Source organism: Hypoxylon fragiforme, assembly GCF_022984875.1.
Source record: "Hypoxylon fragiforme strain CBS 206.31 chromosome Unknown GGS25scaffold_2, whole genome shotgun sequence".
In the NCBI taxonomy this organism is placed as follows: Eukaryota; Fungi; Ascomycota; class Sordariomycetes; order Xylariales; family Hypoxylaceae; genus Hypoxylon; species Hypoxylon fragiforme.
In genome coordinates this window covers 525,440-546,513 of record NW_026054757.1, presented here as the reverse complement: position 1 = coordinate 546,513, position 21,074 = coordinate 525,440, and the positions used below count along the sequence as shown (strand labels likewise).

The following is a 21,074-nucleotide window of genomic DNA, read 5'->3' as shown; positions in this document are numbered from 1 at the left end:
GCCTTGTCAATGCCCCGGGAGCGCGTGGCCAAACTCAGGGCTTGGACATGGGCTTTTACGGGGAAAATGACGAAAGGACATATAAACCATATTATTACATAGAGGTGGACGAGAGAGAAGAGGGAAGGGGGCAGAGGAAGAGGGAGAGAAAAAAGGGGGATATATACCTATTTTTTACTGTTAAGGGCTCATGAATATGGCGATGGGACTCGGAAGGGCCTTGATACCTAGGCAACGATGGTTTTTTGGTTGATTTTATTATTTTGTTTGGAGGGTTTCGATTTCCTGGACGACGTTGCTGGATTCACTTATTACAGAATACCCCATACCCACCCCGCCTTGCGTTTTATCATTCTTGACGGAGTTTAAGGAAGTTGAAGTGAATGATGACTGGATGGTATGTGTATGTATTTATGTATGTGAAGGGTGTCTGTTTGTTGGCTGGAATTGTTAACCTCCTTACCTCCTTACCTACCTAACTTGACCTATCTACCAACTCAACTACTTACTTACCTAACAAGTACACGTTAATGAGTCTTGTTAGTTGACTATAACTATGTGTTGCTTATATACCTAACTACCATGTGCTATTATTTAGTATTTTTCATTGTGAGGTATTGTTCAGAATATGAAAATATATGTTCAAAATTAACATGCGTACAAGTACATATCTAACCTAGCCTAGGTTAATAGGGATATGAAGTACCTAAAGGAGGCTAGATAGGTGCAATCAACAATTTGTATGATAGTAAGCTTTCATCCCTTGATTACATACTACACACTAACAACTACTGTACTATGCAGTTATGTCTAAAGCTTATCTGAGACTCCACCACGGAGTTATTTAAAAAAGGATTATACTAAAAGTGGACTAGGCGGGCTTAGTCTAGGTCAGCTAACTACGTAAACGGGCAGTAAGGCAAGCGGCTCAGGGTCCCCCAAAAGGAAAATGTCGGGCGGAAAATCCCAACGTTGAATTTTTGAGAAATTTGAGTGACTTTCCGCTCCGGAGCTCTCCATTTTTTCTAAATTTCCCAATTCCCCCAATTCCTCAATTCTCCCCCATCCCACCAAACAAGAGCTTACCAACTACATTATTGGTATTTCTCATTCTTTTTTCTCAATCTTGTCTTTTTATCTTGCGGGAATTTCCATCATCAATTCCGACAATAATAGTAGACATCATGTTCTCGCGTGCTCTGCGAGTTCAAAGAGCAGTAGCGCCTCTTGCGCGTGTTCGAGCTGCTAGACCCCTCGCCGTTGCACCTTTCCGTACCGTCACGACAGATGCTGCATCCTCCCACGTTGACAAGAACGCCGTCCCCGATGCCGACGACAAGCCCTTCCAAGTCACCTTGAGCGACGAGAGCTTCGAGACGTACGAGCTCGACCCACCCCCGTACACTCTCGATTTCACCAAGAAGGAGCTCAAACAGATGTACTACGATATGGTGGTTATCCGGTAAGAAATTGCGTCCGAGCTCTCCTTGATTATTCGGGCCAAGTCGCAATGACGCAATTTGCTAATGGGGCCTTGGCTTGCTTGCTTTACAGACAGATGGAAATGGCCGCCGACCGATTGTACAAGGAGAAGAAGATCCGGGGTTTCTGCCACTTGTCCACTGGTCAAGAGGCCGTGGCCGTTGGTATCGAGCATGCGTTGACTAAGCAGGACGACATCATCACTGCCTACCGATGCCACGGTTTCGCTCTGATGCGCGGAGGTACCATCCGATCTATCATTGGTGAGCTCTTGGGCCGGCGTGAGGGAATTGCGTACGGAAAGGGTGGTTCTATGCACATGTTCACCAAAGGTTTCTACGGCGGTAACGGTATTGTCGGTGCTCAGGTCCCCGTCGGTGCTGGCTTGGCTTTTGCGCACAAGTACAACGGCAACAAGAACGCTGCGGTAATATTGTACGGTGACGGTGCTAGCAACCAGGGTCAAGTCTTTGAGGCTTTCAACATGGCTAAGCTCTGGAACCTCCCGGCCTTGTTCGGCTGTGAAAGTAGGTTTTTTGCACATTTACAATCATGAACGTTTTGCTGTTGCTAATATATATACTTTTTAGACAACAAGTACGGTATGGGTACGGCTGCCGCTCGGTCCTCCGCTCTCACAGACTACTACAAGCGTGGCCAGTACATCCCCGGTCTCAAGGTAAATGGCATGGACGTTCTTGCGGTCAAGGCGGCCGTCAAGTACGGAAAGGAGTGGACCGTCGCAGGAAATGGCCCGCTCGTCCTCGAATACGTCACATACCGATACGGTGGTCACTCCATGTCCGATCCCGGCACCACATACCGAACCCGAGAGGAAATCCAGCGCATGCGCTCCACCAACGACCCCATCGCCGGCCTCAAGCAGAAGATCCTAGACTGGTCCGTGTGCACTGAGGAGGAACTCAAGTCAATCGACAAGGAGGCCCGAAAGCACGTCAATGAGGAGGTTGCCATCGCTGAGGCCATGGCCGTCCCCGAGACCACCCCCCAGATCTTATACGAGGATATCTACGTCAAGGGATCGGAACCGCAATTCCTACGCGGCCGTACCCCCGACGAGAACTTCTACTTTAACTCGTAGATTTTCTCTCATGGATACGGAGAATCTAGGTAGTTACCTAGTAACCTTGTACTTGATGCATAGCACGCACGACTTTGAAGAAATAGAAAAATAAATACCCGCCTAATCATGTACTTATCTTTTTCCTCCTTCTTCTTCTCGTTATTGCAATGCACAAATCTCGATGACGACGACACCACCACTAACAACAACAACAACGACAATGGCCAATGATGACGACGAAGTCCACAGTGTAGTATTACATATTTAGATAGAGATGAAACGAACGGCCATGGCTGGGACTGGAACGGACTGGACTGGACTGGACCGGATGGTGAATAGAAGAAAGGGGGGGCAGGGGGGATAGTGGGAGGGGAGCGTAGGGGAAGGGGGGAGGGTTGGAGTAATGTTAAAAGTCATGTCATGTTAACTGTCCATGTCAAAAACGATTACGGCCCCTTTATTTCAAGTACTAAGTGCAACGATGACTATGGCTGACTAGTACGGTTGTCGTGCTTATTCTGCGTGCTTGGTTTGGGTGTGCGTGTTATATGCCTTCCTTACCTAAGTACCTACTTAGTGGTGGGTAGGTGGGTGGGTAGTTAGGTGGTTTGTAGGACTTGCCATGATAACCTTTGAGATGGTGTATATAAAGGGGGAGTAGGTGACCAGTGGTAGAGAGTGATTTAACAAGAGGGTACCTAGGTAAGTGAGACAGGCGTAGTGCTTAATTTCACAAATAAGGCTATGTGCATTGCTTGGGGTTTGTTTGGTCCTTGTCGATGAGTATACCTACGGCTGATACCTAGATGATGATGATCCATCCCGTGGAGAGTATGGATTTGTAGATGCGTGACACGTAGGTAGGTAGATAGGTAGATATAACTATATGGGATCTAGCCGAATAATCTCATATAGGTAGGTATCCTTAACAAGTAAGTAAGTAAGTAAGTAAGTACCTAGCTTTTTTTTATAGCTTTTTTTTCTTCTTCCTTTTGATTTCCCCCCTTTCCCTTTTTTTTTCATCTCCCCATTTTTTACTACCTACCCGCCTCCCTTGTGTGTTTTTTTTTTTTTTCAACAGCCCTTCCCGAGAGAAAGAAACTAAAAGACACACACACACACACCACCACCACCACCACCACCTTCCCAGTTTAGTAGCCAGCAGGTAACTTAGAGAGAAACAGCACCCTACCGCATACAATCCCAGCTGCCCAACCACCGCGAGCTCCTCGCAACCGTGCTCACGCTCTCCAGCGCGTCCGCCACCCGCCCCTCGGGGTCGCGGTGCAGGTGTCCCTCGAACTCGACGAAGAAGACATACTGGAACGGCGCGGCGAGGCTGGGGCGGCTGCTGATGCTGGTGAGGTTCAGGCGGGCGCGGCGGAAGCACTCGAGGACGTCGGCCAGGGCTCCCGGGCGGGAGGTGAGGGGCAGGGTGAAGGAGGCGAGGGATCGGGCGGTCGCGTATATGGTGTCGACGTGTTCGCTGTCTGGCGCCGCGCGCTCACGCTCACGCTCGCTACTCCTCCTCCCCAGCAGCTCCTCCATAACCCCATCCTCCCCACTGCCCCCAAACCCGCGCCGCAGCACGAAAAACCTCGTCGTGTTATCCTTCCTATCCTCGATATCCCTCGCGAGCACCTGCAGCCCCACCAGCTTCGCGGCGGCAGCGCTCGAGACAGCGGCGCTGGCGCCCGAGGGGTCGGCGAGGGCGAGCTCGGCGGCGCGGGAGGTGGAGCTCACGTCGACGGTCTCGATGTTCTTGGGGAGGCGCTGTTGCAGGAAGAGGCGGCACTGGCCGAAGGCTTGGGGGTGGCTGTAGATGCGTTTGATGTGGGAGAACTGTGATGGGGAAGAAGAAGGGGAAGGAGGAGGAGGATGTCCGAGCAAGCAGTGGTGCACGTCGAGGTAGATCTCGGCGCACACGGACAGGTCCGGGTACTCGCCGGCGCGGTCGGCGAAGTGGTCGAGGGTAAACACCACGGAGCCGTTGGTGGAGTTCTCGAAGGGGACGACGCCGTAGGAGGCGCGGCCGGATTGCGTTGTGTCGAAGATGTCTTTAGTCTGTTAGTTATCATTCTGCTGGTGTTTGATACGCTGCTTCTCTGAGACATAGATTTGTGTCTTTGAGTAGAAGGCGAAAGGGGAAAAGGGGGGTAGGGGGCTGGTTAGATGAGAAGAATGTCAAATACCTTTGATTGTCTCAACCGGTACCAAGTCAAACTGATCCGTCGGAAACGTGTCTAGCGTAGCCTACACGCGAACGAAGACAGAGTATTAGCTTTCTATATCCATCTCATATTTGCTTCTTTTTACTCCTTCTATCTTCAGAAGCTTGGAAACGACTACGAAAAGGGTGTCTCCTGCAACCACATAGAAGAGAGACCCCTCTTCCGTTGGGATCCAGAATCGCGCCGTACCTGATGAGTATACGACGCCACGGGGCCGAGGAAGCACACGGTAGGCTTCCCACTCGGTACCCCTTCAGCCGTCGTTGTGGCATTCAAGCCATTCTCCTGTCCACCGGTTGACTCCATCTCGAAACGAAGTACTTCAAACTTTCCAGCTTGGGTTTTCGGAAGAGCGAGGGATGGAGGGAAGTTTTGCGTCCTCACAAAGGTCAAACAAGGCGATAATCAAGTTACCGACAGCCTGGTATCTCAAAGTATCTCAAAAAAAAAAAAAAACCCCCCCTCGAAAAAGCTTGACTCGAAAACGCTTCTGATCTCAAATGTTGCGACGAGACAACAAACCAAGGAGCAAAGGGGTTTGTTTTGCTCAGGTTCGTTGTGATATTATATAATATCCCAATAAGCCGACCAGCAGTGGAGTCCGAAGAGAGGCTTTCCTTTGTCACCTTTATGCTCAGCTTTGGCCCTAGACAGACACTATCTAGATTAGGGTATTGTAGGCAACAACAACAACAACAAAAAAGGGGGGGAGCAAAGGGCGTGAAGGTTGAAAGGGCGCGCCAGTGACATGAATTACATATTCTTGACTTCCCAATCCACCTACTAAGGTATGTACTGATCCTTACTGGTACATACTACAGGTACTACGTAGTAGGTACTAGAGGTAGTACCTATGTGCAGTATTTTACATGTCCGGACTCCGATACCGAATCAAATCTTCCCGGAATATGTGGAGTCGAAATTGTGAGCTTGAGTAAACGTCATTGGTTATGGTTCTCATGCTAGGAAACACTACTAGGTATACTCCGTAGTTCGGCCTCATTTCATTGGCCAATTAATACCTAACCAAAATTTAGCACGTATTACCTACATACATAGTAGTAACCTAGTAGGTACATAGGAAAGATCACAATTCAAAATAGATACGCAAATCATACATAATATAAATGAGTGACCTTTTTTTCCTTTTCTATTTTATCGTACTGCACTATTGTCTAAGTGTAATGTTCCATAGGAACCGTTAATGAAGGGAATTAGTGGCGAACCACTACAAAAGCATCGCGTCAATGTTGTACACCCTGAATAAGATACACTACGTATACCTAACTATTCAGGGCGCCAAGAAGTAAAATATCAACACCAGTGTGTCATGGGAGTAGTGAGGCGGGGAGGCTTGTCGAATCGCACTCTGAGTATTACTTTCAAAGGATGAAGCCCTATGATGTAGGCAGGTCCAACGCTCCCGACTTCTTATAGACCCCCGGGCATAGCATCTGGTAAGGTCCGCGTTAGTCTTTTATAGTCTCATATTACTGCTATGCTAGGGAGTGGGAATTAGCCTCATACCTCCTTTCTGTGCCATAAGTCAACTCAAGCCGTCATCATAGAGCGAAGCGGGCTGGGTGTCGCGACCTGTCTAGCCGTGTGCTCCGAGTTCGCTGGGCCAGATTTCATCAGACGCCGCTGTGCGAACGAAGCTGCCGTACCTTTGCGCGCCGGTCCGGAGACCGATTTGGCCGAGGGCGCCGGGGGCTGCGGCAGGGGACGCTCCGATTCTTTCACGACAAATGCCTGCTTAGACGGGACTGCTTGAGCTTTCCCCTCGTCGATTACGAGGGATTCCTCAAACTACACACGCATCTAGGTTAGTAACAAGAAATCTACCCAGATTATCAAGAATAAGAAGAAGAAAAAGGTCATCACTGTGGGATATGTTTTTTTCTTTCTTTTGTTCTCATCCTATAACTTTTTTGCCGGTATGTTCAAAGGAACGATTGGACACGAAAATTTCAAGTTTTATGCCAAGGGACATCATGCGCATACCTGTCAATCGTCATAGTAGTCATCGTCGTCATCCACTTCGGCTAATTGCTCGAAGTTCACCTTGTAGCGGAGAATTCCGCCAACACCGCCGAATCCCTTTACGAACTGATTGCCTTCAGTCGATCTATCCGATACGAACTCGAGGTTGGTTCCGAAATCTTTGTAGTGCTCTGCAATCCACTCGAGGAACGAGTCCTGCAATACTACTTCCATCTCTTGTCCAGTTCCCTTATCCATGAACTTAGCCCGATCGCCAATCTCCTGTTGTTTAGTGGTATGTAGAACAATCTCTGAGCCGGTGCTCTCTTTTAGGACCCATCGAGTAATCTCGAGATTCTCGAAAACGATCAAGGTTTCCACTGCGCCAAGCTCCAGAGCCTTGAGTGTATCCTCGATACCGTAGCAGACCTTGCCTGTGTCTTGGCTGATTTCTTCAAAGTATTTGCCGATGAGCTTCTTCTCCTGGATAAACTTGACGTTTCCTAGAGTCTCTGAAGACAACTCGATGGCCTGGTTAAAACCGTTCTCGCCACCATACGACACATCCACGACCTTGATGACCTTGCTCTGTAGTCGATTGTCGAACATGTCAGAGGCATTAAGATCGTTCTTGAAGTCGGCGGAACCGGCAAGAATGATACCACCAACGTTGACTTTGTCGTTGGTGATGAAGTTCTGGACGGCCAACTCGGCAACTTTGCGGACGTAGTTGTGACGCTTTTCCTCTCGTAGACGAGCGAAACGAAGGGCAGACTGTCCACCACGGCCGTGCTTCTTGGGTAGATCAACAGAGAACTTGTGAATAACGTCACGAGTGTTTCCGCTGAGTGTACCGAACAGAGCCCCGTTTCCATCCATGATAATAAAACCAAACTTCTGATCAGACTCGAGTAGTTCGGCCAAGGCCTCGGTATGGAACTTGTTGTCGCAAAGGTATAGGGAGGTGTTGATGGGCTTGAAGGGCTCGAAGTCGATGTTGACCTTTCGCTCCTTTCCTTCGGAGGTCAAGATTTCACCACAGTATACAACGAGGCCATTAGGAGGTACCTTGTTGTAAAGCTTAAGTCGCTGTTGTGTCGAGGTGATGGCGGAGAGCACGGACTGTCGGTTGACACGAGACTTGATGTTGGATGCCGTTCCCTATAATATCAACAGTCAGCTTACCGTGAAATTGTACTAGAGTCGCGAGTGGAGGGGAAACGGAGGAGGTCGCATACGTATTCTTCAGCCAACATCTTGGCTGCGCGTGAGATCTGATCCTTAGGAGCTGTTGGTTGGTTTTAGTATTCATTTCGAAATTTATTTTTATAGGAGAAAAAGCGGGGGAGGGGTAAAAATGCATACGAATGATCAAGGAAATCATGCTTGTGCCATTTCCTCGAGCTGCCTCAAGACGCTTGATCAGCTTCTTCACCTTCCATATCTCGATCTGTAAAGGCGAAAAGTGTTAGACCAAGATTGACCAAGAACAGGTTACTTCAATATACCAAACAAAGGATGAGGGACAAATTATGGAAGCGACGCTAGAGAGGCACCTATGACGGTGTAGCGTAAGAGGTAACTTACATTCTTCTCGGCCTCGGTAGCCTGAGCGTCACTCATTTTGGCTCGAGGATGATGAGCGATCTAAGATACGGTCTTTCTTCTGTGGAGTTAATTCTTGAGTGGGTTGAAGATCGTATCGTGGATCAAGAAGAAGAAAAGTTGGGTGAATTTTTGTGGTTGAGGGAAACAAGGAAGCGCAGGCGACGCCAGGGCGGGCCCTCTAACTATGTAGATTTGTGAACAAATGTAGGTAAGACTTTAAGTACATGTGTACCTACGTACTGTACCTACGTACTGCACGTGTACCTACGTATTTCGTACTTGCACATTAATCATACATACCTAGTAGTGAGCTTTTAGTAGCCTTTTACATAATTTTATTGTACATAAGCCACAACGTGGCGTCAGGAATAAGCTCCAGTCAGCACTGAGCACTGCATTGAAGTTTTGCTTATTGCAGTGGGTCCATGTTTTGGCACTGCATGTGGGCACTAACCAGGTTAATTAGTTCAAGTTGAAATTCGTCGAATTAAATTCCGCTGACCGCCTTCGGACGACTAGGCTGCTAGGCTGATGGCTGAACCAAAAAAAAAGCCCGTGACTCCAGATTTCCCATTCTCCATCCATCGCCCGCATTGACGTTGACCGGCGAGTCGTAACCTTGTCCGTCTCAAAAACAACACGTCAATCCAAACATTATTCGGCAGTTTCCAATGTCGGCCATCAACGACACCCCTCCATTATCATTGATGAGACACGAAAACAATGCATTCAATCCATGACATAACGTGTAATTTTACCGCACTAGCCAAATATTACACTGATTAATCTATTTTCCCTTTATATCTTAAGGCCTCGTTATGCCAGCCTCATAACATATAACCCGGCTCTAGAGAGGATGATATATGATTGTTTCATCAAGACATCTATTCAAATATGTTGGATGCTGACTTACTAAAAGTTAACATGTCCGAACATGGATGTGATGGCCTTGTGTGCAAATCATGTAGGAAGACACAGTTGAGCGGCCGCTCCTGACTACCGTCCGCGCCTCCAACATCACCTCGTGTGGGGATTCGCATGTCTTATGATTCGTCCTTTTGTCGATGAGTAGTGGTTCAGTTCACGATGCGAATATTTATATTTGAGTGATGGGCATAACAACAGAATTTAATCCTGATAAAATGCAGAGCCATATTGCCATGAGCACAACCATCTACTCAAATCGCCTATCATTAATCGTTTAGCAAGTGTACCTTTTACTAATAATGCAAATGCAGTAGGCCGTTCAAAAGCGTACTTGAAAGAGAGAGAAAAAAAGAATCGGCAATGAATTATTACATGAACCTGCAGGTCCAAGCCTGCAGGACTGTCCTTGTGCGACTTCTATGGGGGATAAGCAAGCTGTTGGGTTGGTGCAACAAAGAGCCCATTTCTCAGGAAAAAGGGCCTCTCGTATTGAAGTGGCATCATACAACACACTAACATGACCGCAAGAAAGATCATGGCAAAGGTTGTGGCCATGTATGGTTGTCTAGCTGTCGTCTTTCCGCCGTCAGCCAACCGGGCGGCTAAAATGTGGCTACTCAGTACCTAGTCATCCTGGGCAGGAATAGTTTTGACAGAATTTGACTGCCCACGATAGCCTCAATGTCGAGGAGTATCGGGTGGAAAATGAAAAATTCTGTCGGCTACGGTCTGCGTTGCCCCAAAGCCGAGGTGGAGCTAAGCGATTTGGGCCACTTCACCAGAATGTAACGGCAATACACGGGACACATACCTGTGTACATCCAGCGTATCGATATGATGCACGATTAAATCGAGGCAAGATGGACTCTAGCGTCCACCAAGTTACCATCCCAGCCAGGGCTTACTCTCTTTTAATACTGTGTTGGCATCAATTATTTGCACCAAGGTTCGAGGAGTATTGCACCCAACCTGTATCAACTTAATTGGTGGTCTCGGTCAAGAAGACGCAGACACTTGGCCCGACCGACAAAACAACCAACTCAATAGCCCACGATACGCACTGGGTGCGCTATTTGTTGGTTGGCTTAGTCGAACTCTGATGATGATGATGATGGCCACTTACAAACAAACCTTGGTCATTTGGGTCTCCCAAGGGGGATATCTTACGGTACCTGATACCTGATTGACACTACGTGGGTTGGAAGGGAATTGGGGTAGAATTTGTTGCTTTCTATTGAGGGTTTCTATACGTTGTTATGGTAGCCGGTGTGAGTAAAGAAGGATGATGGTTAGTGATAGGTGAGTGTAAAAGGAAGAGACAGAGCCGGTGGTCTTGGCCGTGACAAGGCGGAACATGGCAGAATAGGGCAGGGCTTACGGATGGAGGATGGCGTTATCAACGGGGAGGCGGAGAAATGGGGGATAGGAGGAGATGGGGGGTTTAGGTGATGAAAGGGAGGCTGGATAGGGGGATATACAATAGATAGTACCTCCAGTTACTTGGAAGGGGGGGGAGATTAAGGTAGGCAGGTAAGGCAGGTAGGGCAGGTAGGCAGGTAGACAGGTAGACAGGTAGGTGGTAGCTTAACAAATACCTAACCTATCAAATCTGTTCTTTCCCTGCCCTGGTTGATTTGCGGCTCAAGCCTAATCAGGGTGGATTTTTAGCGTTTTCCCAAATTTCGTCCTGACTTTGACCTCGACCTCGACCTTCTTAAACTTCCTAAACCTCCACGCTCCACTATACATCACATTCCAACACCCACATCCACATCCCACTTTCTTTTTTCCTTCTTAATCATCTACGTAACCACCCCCAACTGCTTCGAACTTGACTTTCGTTTCAGTTTCTATCGTTAACGATAGCATTACACAAGATGGCCACCGAAGACGAGTCTAGCGAACTCTCTTCGCTCTCCTCTTTGTCTGATGCCCCATCTGAAGATGACGGCGACATTGAGGTGAAGCAAGAAGCAGGTGGCATTATGAAGTTTTTTCACAAATTGCCTGCTGGAAAAAAGGCCGAAGAGAAGAAGGAGGTGTCCCCGCCGCCGCGCAAACGATCACCTTCCCCTGCGCACGAGTATGTGTTGGCAGACAATCCGAGTATCGCGGTACGTGATGATTTCCTTTTTCGCGTCAAAAAAACGCGAAATGTCGCGTCTTTTCCCCCACTTGCTAACTTGACGTGAAAAATGTAGTTTATTGTGATGTTCCGTGCAAGATTCACCGACGCTCTTCCCAAATCTCTACCTAACTTCGGCCCTCAAGAACTCGAACGAGACGTGACCGAATCCAGTCCTGGAGAGCGAGCTGTACTCTTCTTGTGCGCTATTCTTAGCTTGCTCTTGAACCGCAAGCAGGATGTTAAGTATGACGCAATACCCGACCCCCCAATACTACAACGCCGACGCGAGGACAATTTCTAATACCTTTGCTTTTTTGAACAGATCTACTCAATACAGTAGAGCTCTAGAAGATGCAATTACCTCGCACAAGAGCCAATGGCCTCAAGATTGGGACGGACAAAACCCGGTGGCGGGCAATCGAAGCTTCGCTACAATGAACCCAACAGAACGAGTAAGTACCTAGCATATTAACTATATTACCCATATTACCTTCTAGATGAATCAATCATAACTTGAAACTAACACGGTCCATTATTTAGTTGACCCTGATCCGTACTCTCGTGTTATGGACAATGTCGTCGTCCGATGCCATCAAGGGCATCATCAATAAGTCGTACCGCAATCGACACGAGGACGACCTCAATCAACCCCTATCTGTTCAACCATGGGGCTCCGACAGCGACAAACGTCGATACTATTTGATCGAAGGTTTAGACGATACCAATTTCCGAGTATATCGCGAAAGCAACCCACAGGGTTTCAACCGAACTTGGTGGAGCGTTGCCGGGACGATTGAGGAACTGAATGCCTTGGCAGAGAAATTGAACAATACAGATGGTGGTCCCAAAGCTAGGAAGCTAGCAACTAAGATGTTGGCAGCTGTACCACGCTTTGAAGCGACTGAGGAGAAGCGCAAGCGACGTGAGTATCGTATAATGCGCAAGGAAATTTTCAAGCGTCCCGAACCCGGCTTCTCCAGTTACGAGGGCCGAACCCGAGGAAAAAGAATGAAGTACACATACTCTGATGAAGAGGATTTCCTTTCTGATTCAACTGTGCGCCGATCATCGCGGAATACGCGAAATCCAACGCCTGCCGAGCCTGTCGGTCCCATTACCACAGCTAGTGGTCGTCAAATCAAAGCACCATCGCGTATGACAGTGGATGCCTCTAACAACATTGTCACCACTAGCCCAACAACAAGTCAGGGTCACAACGGAGCCAACACATCGAAGGAATCCTCGCTTGGCCCCTCGGGCAGACCGAAAAGATCGGCTGCCATCAACCACGGCACGAATGGTTGGACTTCGTCGTCTAGTAAGAAGAAGACGGGCTACGGCTCCATGGACGATGAAATGGAGGATTACGATGAAGACGACAACGAAAGCTCGCCAGAGCTTGGTGATGACGAGGAGGACGACCATGTCCCTAATGATGATAGTGAAGACGAGGAGGATTTCGAGGAAGATGAGGAAATGGCTGATGATGACCTGGACAACCAAAGTGCTAAGGATAGCATGCTAGTCAAGCTCAAGGTGCCATCGAAGGGCAAGGCGCCAGAATCCAACGGATCGGCACTAGATCTGAACGCTTATCGCTACAATGGACAGAAGCATGAGTCCACTACTCAAAATGTTTCTGAGAAGGAGGACATGCCAGAGGATAAGAGCGAAGAGGTTATCTCCGTGGCTACGTCGAGAAAGAAGGACATCCCGGAAGCTATTACGGCCATCGCAGGAAAAACCCAGCACCGCCCCTCCACACCTGCCTTGAATTCCGTTCAGTCCACGTCGCTGGCCTTTAGAGAAAGCCCAGACAAAGTGCAGCAAACGATACCCAAGCACGTCGATGTTGGCGCTGGAGAGTAAACTATCCACGTCATGAAACATACCGAGGCTTTTCCTTCGGTAAAGGACAGAGTCCAAATCGATAATAATGATACAACCTACCGTTACTACAAGATAAAAATTCGCATGCTCATAAAGGAGAAATCACTTTCGCCAAAAATATTTGCCGCAAGGCCAGAAAAGAGGAAGAAAGCAACGACAAGAATACACTCTTCTCCTCATGGACGACGGACCTAAACAGAAGAAGTCGCATACTCACGTACATACTACTTGCAAAATGTACATACTCAGGTGGACTGGCCATTTTCGCTAGGTAGGCGAACGGAACAAAAAAAGGTGTGCAATATGCAGCCACCTATACTGGAAGAAACCACGAGCGATAGTACGGACGAAAAGGCGATCGGGAATGGAAGCAGGGGAATCGGTTAATCTTGTACAGACTTGTTGTAGAAGAACCGATAGGCACCTGACCAGCTATCATACCTAGTAGGTAGATGGCAAGGCCCTAGCATCCATTATATGTCGATGGATGTTTTGATGCTATACTACGGATAAGTGCTGGATCGGATTGGTTGATCGGTCATGAAGGCAACGAGCGAAGTGCTAATAAGTAATTATGGCCATTCCAAAAGGGTTCATTGTCACATAGGTAGTCATAGTGCCTACCTGGTTAGATAGGTACATACCTATATAATTCATATGGTGGACTTGATGAATTCAGAGACGAGCCTTTGATGCTATCACTACTGCTACTGTGTTACTGTTGCTACTGTTTCTTTTATTCTTGTTTTTCTTTTCTGACGTGAAATGTACTTTTAATCATTTGATTCGTGTCTTGGTTTCGTTGGTAATACATTGGTGTTGAGGTTTTCTCTTATGTATATGTAACGTAGACACAATTAACGTATCGACCCATACCATTCATACCCTCCATACCCTCCATACCCTCAGAATGTTTGGATGTTTAGAAGAAGTCGTCGGCTGGACCTTGGTGTGTACCTATGTAGGTAGGTACTAGGCAAGTGGGAAGAAAGGTATCGCCAAACCCCAGTCCATCCGGTTCCCTTCTCCCTCATTCCCATCCCCATTCCCTTCCGTCCCCTTCCTTCCTACCGCCCAAGTCAACCAACCAACCAACCAACCAACCGCCCGAACCAGCCAACTGATCAAGTGACCAACCACCCAACCACCTAACTGACCAACCGCCTCACCAACCAGCCAACTGTGCCTAATCAACAACCCATTCCAGCCAAACCTAGCCGAAATAAGGCTTCCTCCTCGGCCTGCTAGACACGTTCCCCGACACGAGCGGCCAGTTGTTGACGGAGTACCACCACCTCCTCAGGCGCGCGCCGGCGGAGTTGCCGCCGAGCTGGGCGTGGCGGTTCCAGTGGTGCCAGCCGCAGATGGCGAGGTTGTAGAGGACGCCTTGGGCGAAGGGCATCATGATCTGTTTGTTTGGTTGGTTGGTTTGTTATGTCGAGTTCACCCATTTAGTTACGGAGTGCTGGTTTTAGAGAGAGGGGGGGAGGAGGTGAAGAGGAAGAAGGGGGAAGGGGGAAGGGGGAAGGGGGAAGGGGGAAGGGGGAAGGGGGAAGGGGGAAGGGGGAAGGGGGAAAGGGGGAAAGGAGGATGGATACATACCTGATCCCTCACGGTAACCCACGCAACCTTCCACCACGTATCCGCCTTCGCCAGGCTGTGCAGGTAGCTCTGCTCAAAGCGCAGGTCCGGCATGGGCGGGTAGCTGCTGCGCTCCCTTGGTCTTGGGCGCAGGACGCTGATCGGGATCTCGTCGTCGTCGTCGTCATCCTCCTCGCTACTATCCCCATCCCCAAAGTCATCATCGCCGTAATCCTCATCATCATCAGATAAGCTATCGTCATCGATCCCATCAATCGACGACTCGTGCCTCCTTCTCTTCTCCCCCCTCTTTTTTCTTAGCTCTCTTCTCCGTTGCTTCCGCTGCTGCTGCTTCTTCTCCCGATCCTCCTCAACAAGCCTCACGGGCTCCATCTCCGAGGCCGCCGTCGACGGGTTGAGGTCGTGGCGGGGCGAGGGGTTGCGCTGGAGGGACGCCGTCTGGATCGTCTCGGCGATCTGCGTTGGGATGCTGCTGCTGCTGGAGGCCATGGCGCACGGGGTGGATATAGATGGATAGATGGATACCTCGGTGGTACTGTATATATGCAGTTTTTTGTTGGTTTTGTTATGCCTTTCTTGTTCCCTTTTTACATGTTCTTTTTTGTTTTATCCTTCAATTATGTAACCTAGTTCGAGGTATAAGGAAAAGGGAAGATTGAATTGTCCAAATGGGCATTATGCGCCTACTAGGATGTTAGTACGTAGGTTAAGGTTAACTAGTAGCTTGAAGCTTGAATTAAGCTTGGTGGGTGGTTTGACAAATGACGTTTGCATGCAGTTGTCGACAGCTGGTAGGCTAGTAGCGCCGATGGAATCTCGATATACGAATAGAGCTGTTAAATAGATAGTTATATAGTATGGAAATCCTTCAATACGAAGTATAACATCCATCTCCTTCAACATTATATCCAACCATGGCCACCTAAACACCAGGGCATAATGTAATTCAATAATGTCCATTATTCTCTACCTAGTAATCAATCTACCATCCATTCTGCATTCTGCATTCTGCACCCTGCATTCCGCATGTAGCCAGCCGCCAACCCCAATCTGATTGATACCTGGTACCTAACCGTAGACAAAGGAATGACGATACCTTCTAGGTACTACCTAAGATAGGCTCGGTACCTACCTAAGTTAAGCAGGTACATGCATTAACCAATACTAAACAAGTATTACCCATTAAACACTATCCATCACTCAAGGGATAAACCCCATCCGTGACGCGATAGCCATATCATCATCATCATCATCGCCAGACAACAACGTATCCCGCGACCTGCACATCTCCGAATTAATCAGAGACACATCAATGCTCCTCAACGGCTGCCTCTCTGTCTCTATCCCTGTCCCTACCTCGTTCCCAGGTTCAGGCTTCAGCATGCAAACCGCAAAGTCCTCGTCCAGCTTCACGCTGCTCAAATCCTACTCGTGATGAGGCGATGAATACGGCCGCAGCCCCTCCACCGATGCCGCAGTTGTCGTAGGCGTGAATGTTCTCTCCGTCAGCATGGAGTTTCCCGCGCTGATATCTGGGCACTGCGGAGGCTCGGATGTGTTCCAGTTGCGCAGCACCTCCTCGATGTTGAAGATGATGGTGTCCGAGAACCGAGCGCCCTCCGGCAGCACAAAGTCTGGCGGGAAGAGCTGGACGGTACGGTTCACACCAGTGTACGCCGCGAACGGGGCATAGTATGGCTTGAACCGGGCGTATAGATCGGTAAGGGCTATCTGCAAGTCCGGGTAGCTCGTCTTGGGCCACGGCTTGCTGTTATCGTTCTCGTCTGGCACCAGCACGCGCACCCGCTTGTCCAGTTTCTGAAGTCTTTCCGCCTCCGCCTCCGAAGCAAAGACTCTTCGTTGCGCAGGGCATATGTTATCTCGCACGGAAATCGACGACTCCAAGACGGAGTCAAGCCATTGTGTAGGGAGTCTCGAAGTCGCCGGTGTGTTTTGGCGCCGGCGGAACGCGGGCTTCTCCGGGCAATGTGTGTCACTCGTGAAACTCGCAGCGCGCGAGCAGGCATCTGAACCGGCCTCTGTAGTCATGCTCCATACAAATTCAGAGGCTGCATTCCATGCATTCAATGAATTGGCTTTGGGGTCTACGGGGCTTCTATCGAATGGAGGAGCAAAGAGCACCCTAGGCTCTTTGGGACGTATTGGAATACGTCCACTTATAGTATTGTATTTTTGAGTTGACGGATTATCGTCTTCGCTGTTGGGCTTGTCTAATTCTCCCGTTAGCTCCAATACCATACCATATAAGGCGGGCTGACAATGATACATCTCCAACCGCACCTAACACAGCGGGTAAGGGAGATGATCATGAGTGATTTGATGAATTCGGTATCAAGTTCAACGAAAGAGTTTCTTACCTTCCCAGTTTATAGCAAATGGCCCATCGAGGCTCTCAAACATACTCATGCTGAAATTTGACTTTGGCGACTGGCCTTGAGTAGAACTGCCCTCAGCCTCAGCATTGGCAATTATCTCCTCCAGCCTAGGCAGGCGAGGAGGCGTCGGATCCAGCTTCACGGCTACGTCCGACGCCCGGCCCAAGCTGCTAGATCTTTCGTCGTGAGCTGAGAAATCCCCCACGTGTCTCACGGGCTCCGGAAAGCTGCCGCTGTACTGCGTCGATGTGGACTTGTCCCGAAACTTCCTGGAGCTGCGCAGGCCCCTGAGCGACGACGCCATGGAGCTGACGCCCTTCCGGATCACGGACGGGTGCGTGCTGTGTGCGTCGCTGCCGTCGGCTGAGGCGCCAGAGGCACTGTTGGCAATGCGGCTCTTCAAGGATGACGAGAGGGAGCTGATGCTTTTGCGGATGGTGTGTTGCTGTGCTTCCTCGTGGCTGCTTTCCCGAGAGGAGCACTTCTGTTGCTGTTGTGGTTGGATAGACGGTCTCTTGGGGAGGGGGGGGGGCCTGGTCCGGTTGAGACTCTGCATTACCCGCTCACGCAGGGAGGCGTGGATCCTTCTCGTCTCCTCACTCACGCCCCTCACGTTCGGGTACTCGCTCAGGTCCATCATGGGCTCCAGGTCGAAGTAGTTCGGCACCGGCCGAGGAATGGGCCGTTTGTCTAGCTTCTTGCGAAAGCTAAGCATGGTGGGCAGATATGCTTAGCTGACAACTACCGGACTCTGGAAATATGGTGGTGGGGGGCTGAGATGTATGGATGAATGATAAGTGAGTGTCTACTGAGTGATAGCAGAAGAAGCTATGTATGTCTGTATGTATGTATGCTAAGCTCCCAAAGTGCTATAATTGATGAAATGGATGGTATCTTGGGTGCTTGCTTGCTTAAGATTCGAATAGCAACATACTAAGCATGCAGAATGGATGGATGGATGGATGACAGTGAGAAACGAGAAGAGAGTAGGTGAGAGGTATGTATAGCTTGAACGGGTTCCGTATCACTTCTAGTAGCAGGTAAGGTTGATCATGGTGGATGGAAAGTTTGGCTAGAGCAATAGCCCCTATTCGCCCCTTCTCGGATGTGAGATTATTGCTGCCTCCAGTCTACATCAGGCCCATACCTACCTACCTACCTACCTACCTGCTCATTTCTAACGCAACATACACGCCCAAGCACTACGTATAACGAGTAGGGGCGATGTGGCTATTAGGTTAAGCTTAGAGTAGCTCCTTGTTAAAAATAAACCCCCTTTTTAACGCTATAGGGAATGAGCGACTTTCACACGATAGTACTAACCTACATAGGCACACCATCAAGCACATGATTCAACTACATGATTCAACTTCTTATATATACAGTGCAATATTTGAATTATCATACATTGCACACCGTAAATACGGTTGAAAACATCTAGGTTAGCTACCTATCGGCCATTAGCTCGTGGGCGTCTGTCCTTTATGATCTTCTTTGGTCGGAACTCTGCGCCTAATCCGTCAAAATCGTTCTCGTCTTCGTCGTCATCGGGATCTTTCTCTAGCTGGAAGTTGGGGTTAATCGCCACCATCTGCTCAAAGTGTTGGACAACGACCCTGTTTAGACCGTTGCGTCTGAGCTTGATCTGCTCCCCGGCTTCGGGGGGTATCATCTTGCCCGATATTATCCTGTCCGAGACTGCAATCATCTTCCGCGCTAGAGCGACGAGCTCGCTTTTGTCGTTCGACTCGGGCGTGTCATCCCCGTACTCCCTCGTCGCTATCATGTAGGGTTTCCAGAGGTGGTCGAGAGCTGCGGCGAGCTGCTCCCCCCACGACAGCATCGCGGCTTCGTAGTTGTCCTTCGACGCTTGCATGAGGTGCCGCTTGTTGGCGTACGCTACGCGTAGATAGGTGCGCATCACCAGGAGGTCGGGGATGTTGAGTCTAGCCGTCATTGTACATAACACGTCGGTAGCATGTTTAAAGGCAAGGGGGTTTAGATTGTCCCGGAGACAAGTGCTCATGGCTATCCGAAAGGTCTTGGGTGTCATGAGGTTGGTGGGCATAGCCTGTAAATAATAGGCCGTTTTGCCACTGTTTTTCCCACGACGCAAGGTTGCGAATAGTTGATTCCAGTTGTTGGCGTCGGGGATAACGCCGTGGTGTCCGGTGAAACTGTTCCAGTACTGCTCCACCTTGGTCGTCTTACCAGTCTTTTCCAAAGCAGAGAGGACTAAGGAGAGAGAGTTCATGCCCGGAGTCGCGTAGCTGATAGCAGGTGCTCCTGAAGCCTGGGGCTTAGGATTGTCAGATGTTGGATGTCTGTCCGGAGTGATTTCGTTGTAGTTTTCCGTCTTGCTATATCTCTCACCAGAGTTTTCGGGCTCTGGTGGAAACCTTTTAGGTGGCCGCCTTGCCATCGTTTGACTTATTAATGCCTCCACAGCGTTAGCATCGTAGTAGTCGCCTATTAACAAGATCCTCCCCATGGCGCAGACTAATTCTTCATCCATGATGATGGAACCATCCTTCCACTTGGACATGACTTCCTCCCATATAGCTTTTGCTTGCTGAATTGCCTTTGCTTTCGCTTTCTCAAGCTCGGCGATATCGAGTTCCGAGACGATCCCGTGTTGCCGCTTGTCAGCGGTGTAACGAAGAGCGTTGATGATGGTGGTATAAGTTAACGTGTTTGGCGCTCTAAGGCCATTGTTGGCGCTCTGGGCGACACTGAATAAGGTGTCGAGGTCTTCGGTTTTGGCACAGACTTGTAGAACGGCGTTCATATGGATAGTATTCGGCTTCAAACGGTCACTGTTTAACATGGAATAGTAAATTCTGGTCGCTTCTGACACGGCCAGTTTCGGGTGAGAGGAAATAGCGCAGCCTCTGAAGATTATAGTGTAGGTCTGAGCATTGGGGTACTGAGCTCGCTTCTTCATCTATAGGCATGTATAAGCATCAAAGCAAGCAAATAAAAGACAAAGGCAGGTCGCCAAAACTGACTTCGTTGAATAGTTTTAAAGCGGCATGCAGCCTGTCTTGTTGAAACTGATAGTCGATTAGGTGATTCCAGCTAACAACTACATCTGTGTTTTTGCTGGCTTTCCTTGTAACTAAGGCAGCCTCCTCGAAGTTCCCCTTCCCCAAAGTCTTCTTGACAAAGTCTGCAATATGTAATGGATCTTTTAGATATTGCAAATGTTTCTGAGCGGCCCATTCCAGAGGGGATAACCTCCGACTCCGCATTGTACCGTCAGGGGGTGCATCTTGTTGGGTAGTCCATTCAGAAGCGGCGGTTGCTGTCGCATACCTCCTAGGGTGATGGGATTGGGTAGAAGTTAGGATCGGTCGAGTTATCGCAAAGGTCCTGGCACTGTCATGGCGAGGAGTGTGATTAAAGAGTGAAGTAAAAGCTCTCTTGGTGCAAGATCTACAAGTAAACATGGAACTAAGCATGATTACTTGCTTGATTGCATATTCTGCATTTGTGGGAAAAGTTCAAGGTTCTCCGATTTCAATGTTCATATAAATATCATATAAATATAAAAACTTGTCAAATTTCATTTTTAGCAAGTTGAATTGTCGCATTCAAGCAAGCGTTGTATAAAATCCTCTTATCGATAGACACTGTGACGGTGACGTCTCTAGAATCTTGCAGACGGTCTGATTCCGTAAGGTGGGACATCCATGTAAGGTACCCTAGACCATATGCAGCTTAATTACTACCTAGTATGTAGT

General features: G+C 48.9%; 7 protein-coding genes across 7 annotated transcripts; 2 read left to right on the top strand and 5 right to left on the bottom strand.

Annotated features, from left to right (window-relative positions):
• Positions 1 to 875: 875 nt before the first annotated feature.
• Positions 876 to 2,979, top strand: GGS25DRAFT_473862 (dehydrogenase E1 component-domain-containing protein). Its single transcript, XM_049259576.1, has 3 exons — positions 876 to 1,462; positions 1,555 to 2,009; positions 2,073 to 2,979. The coding sequence occupies exons 1-3, from the start codon at positions 1,185 to 1,187 to the stop codon at positions 2,582 to 2,584; spliced, it is 1,245 nt and encodes a 414-aa protein (XP_049119694.1). The 5' UTR covers positions 876 to 1,184; the 3' UTR covers positions 2,585 to 2,979.
• A 738-nt stretch (positions 2,980 to 3,717) lies between these two features.
• Positions 3,718 to 5,103, bottom strand: GGS25DRAFT_517825 (PDT-domain-containing protein; the record flags this gene model as incomplete). The annotated part of the gene is made up of 4 exons (XM_049263442.1): positions 3,718 to 3,735; positions 3,812 to 4,623; positions 4,759 to 4,819; positions 4,987 to 5,103. 4 exons carry the CDS (start codon positions 5,101 to 5,103, stop codon positions 3,718 to 3,720), a joined length of 1,008 nt encoding a protein of 335 aa, XP_049119693.1.
• Positions 5,104 to 6,585: 1,482 nt separating this feature from the next.
• GGS25DRAFT_473857 (eukaryotic peptide chain release factor subunit 1-like protein) lies at positions 6,586 to 8,609 on the bottom strand. Its single transcript, XM_049259575.1, has 4 exons — positions 8,368 to 8,609; positions 8,146 to 8,230; positions 8,019 to 8,068; positions 6,586 to 7,941 (listed from the first exon to the last, which is right to left on the bottom strand). Exons 1-4 carry the CDS (start codon positions 8,401 to 8,403, stop codon positions 6,805 to 6,807), a joined length of 1,308 nt encoding a protein of 435 aa, XP_049119692.1. The 5' UTR covers positions 8,404 to 8,609; the 3' UTR covers positions 6,586 to 6,804.
• Positions 8,610 to 10,512: 1,903 nt separating this feature from the next.
• On the top strand, positions 10,513 to 13,367 carry GGS25DRAFT_106772 (uncharacterized protein). The gene is made up of 4 exons (XM_049256015.1): positions 10,513 to 11,429; positions 11,517 to 11,686; positions 11,766 to 11,895; positions 11,984 to 13,367. The coding sequence occupies exons 1-4, from the start codon at positions 11,193 to 11,195 to the stop codon at positions 13,310 to 13,312; spliced, it is 1,866 nt and encodes a 621-aa protein (XP_049119691.1). The 5' UTR covers positions 10,513 to 11,192; the 3' UTR covers positions 13,313 to 13,367.
• Positions 13,368 to 14,546: 1,179 nt separating this feature from the next.
• GGS25DRAFT_517822 (DUF1770-domain-containing protein) lies at positions 14,547 to 15,424 on the bottom strand (the record flags this gene model as incomplete). Its single annotated transcript, XM_049263441.1, has 2 exons — positions 14,547 to 14,741; positions 14,936 to 15,424. 2 exons carry the CDS (start codon positions 15,422 to 15,424, stop codon positions 14,547 to 14,549), a joined length of 684 nt encoding a protein of 227 aa, XP_049119690.1.
• Positions 15,425 to 16,127: 703 nt separating this feature from the next.
• Positions 16,128 to 18,629, bottom strand: GGS25DRAFT_106758 (uncharacterized protein). Its single transcript, XM_049256014.1, has 2 exons — positions 17,314 to 18,629; positions 16,128 to 17,166 (listed from the first exon to the last, which is right to left on the bottom strand). Exons 1-2 carry the CDS (start codon positions 18,044 to 18,046, stop codon positions 16,361 to 16,363), a joined length of 1,539 nt encoding a protein of 512 aa, XP_049119689.1. The 5' UTR covers positions 18,047 to 18,629; the 3' UTR covers positions 16,128 to 16,360.
• On the bottom strand, positions 18,627 to 20,933 carry GGS25DRAFT_106733 (uncharacterized protein). The gene is made up of 2 exons (XM_049256013.1): positions 20,340 to 20,933; positions 18,627 to 20,275 (listed from the first exon to the last, which is right to left on the bottom strand). Exons 1-2 carry the CDS (start codon positions 20,790 to 20,792, stop codon positions 18,782 to 18,784), a joined length of 1,947 nt encoding a protein of 648 aa, XP_049119688.1. The 5' UTR covers positions 20,793 to 20,933; the 3' UTR covers positions 18,627 to 18,781.
• Between the last annotated feature and the right edge of the window lie 141 nt (positions 20,934 to 21,074).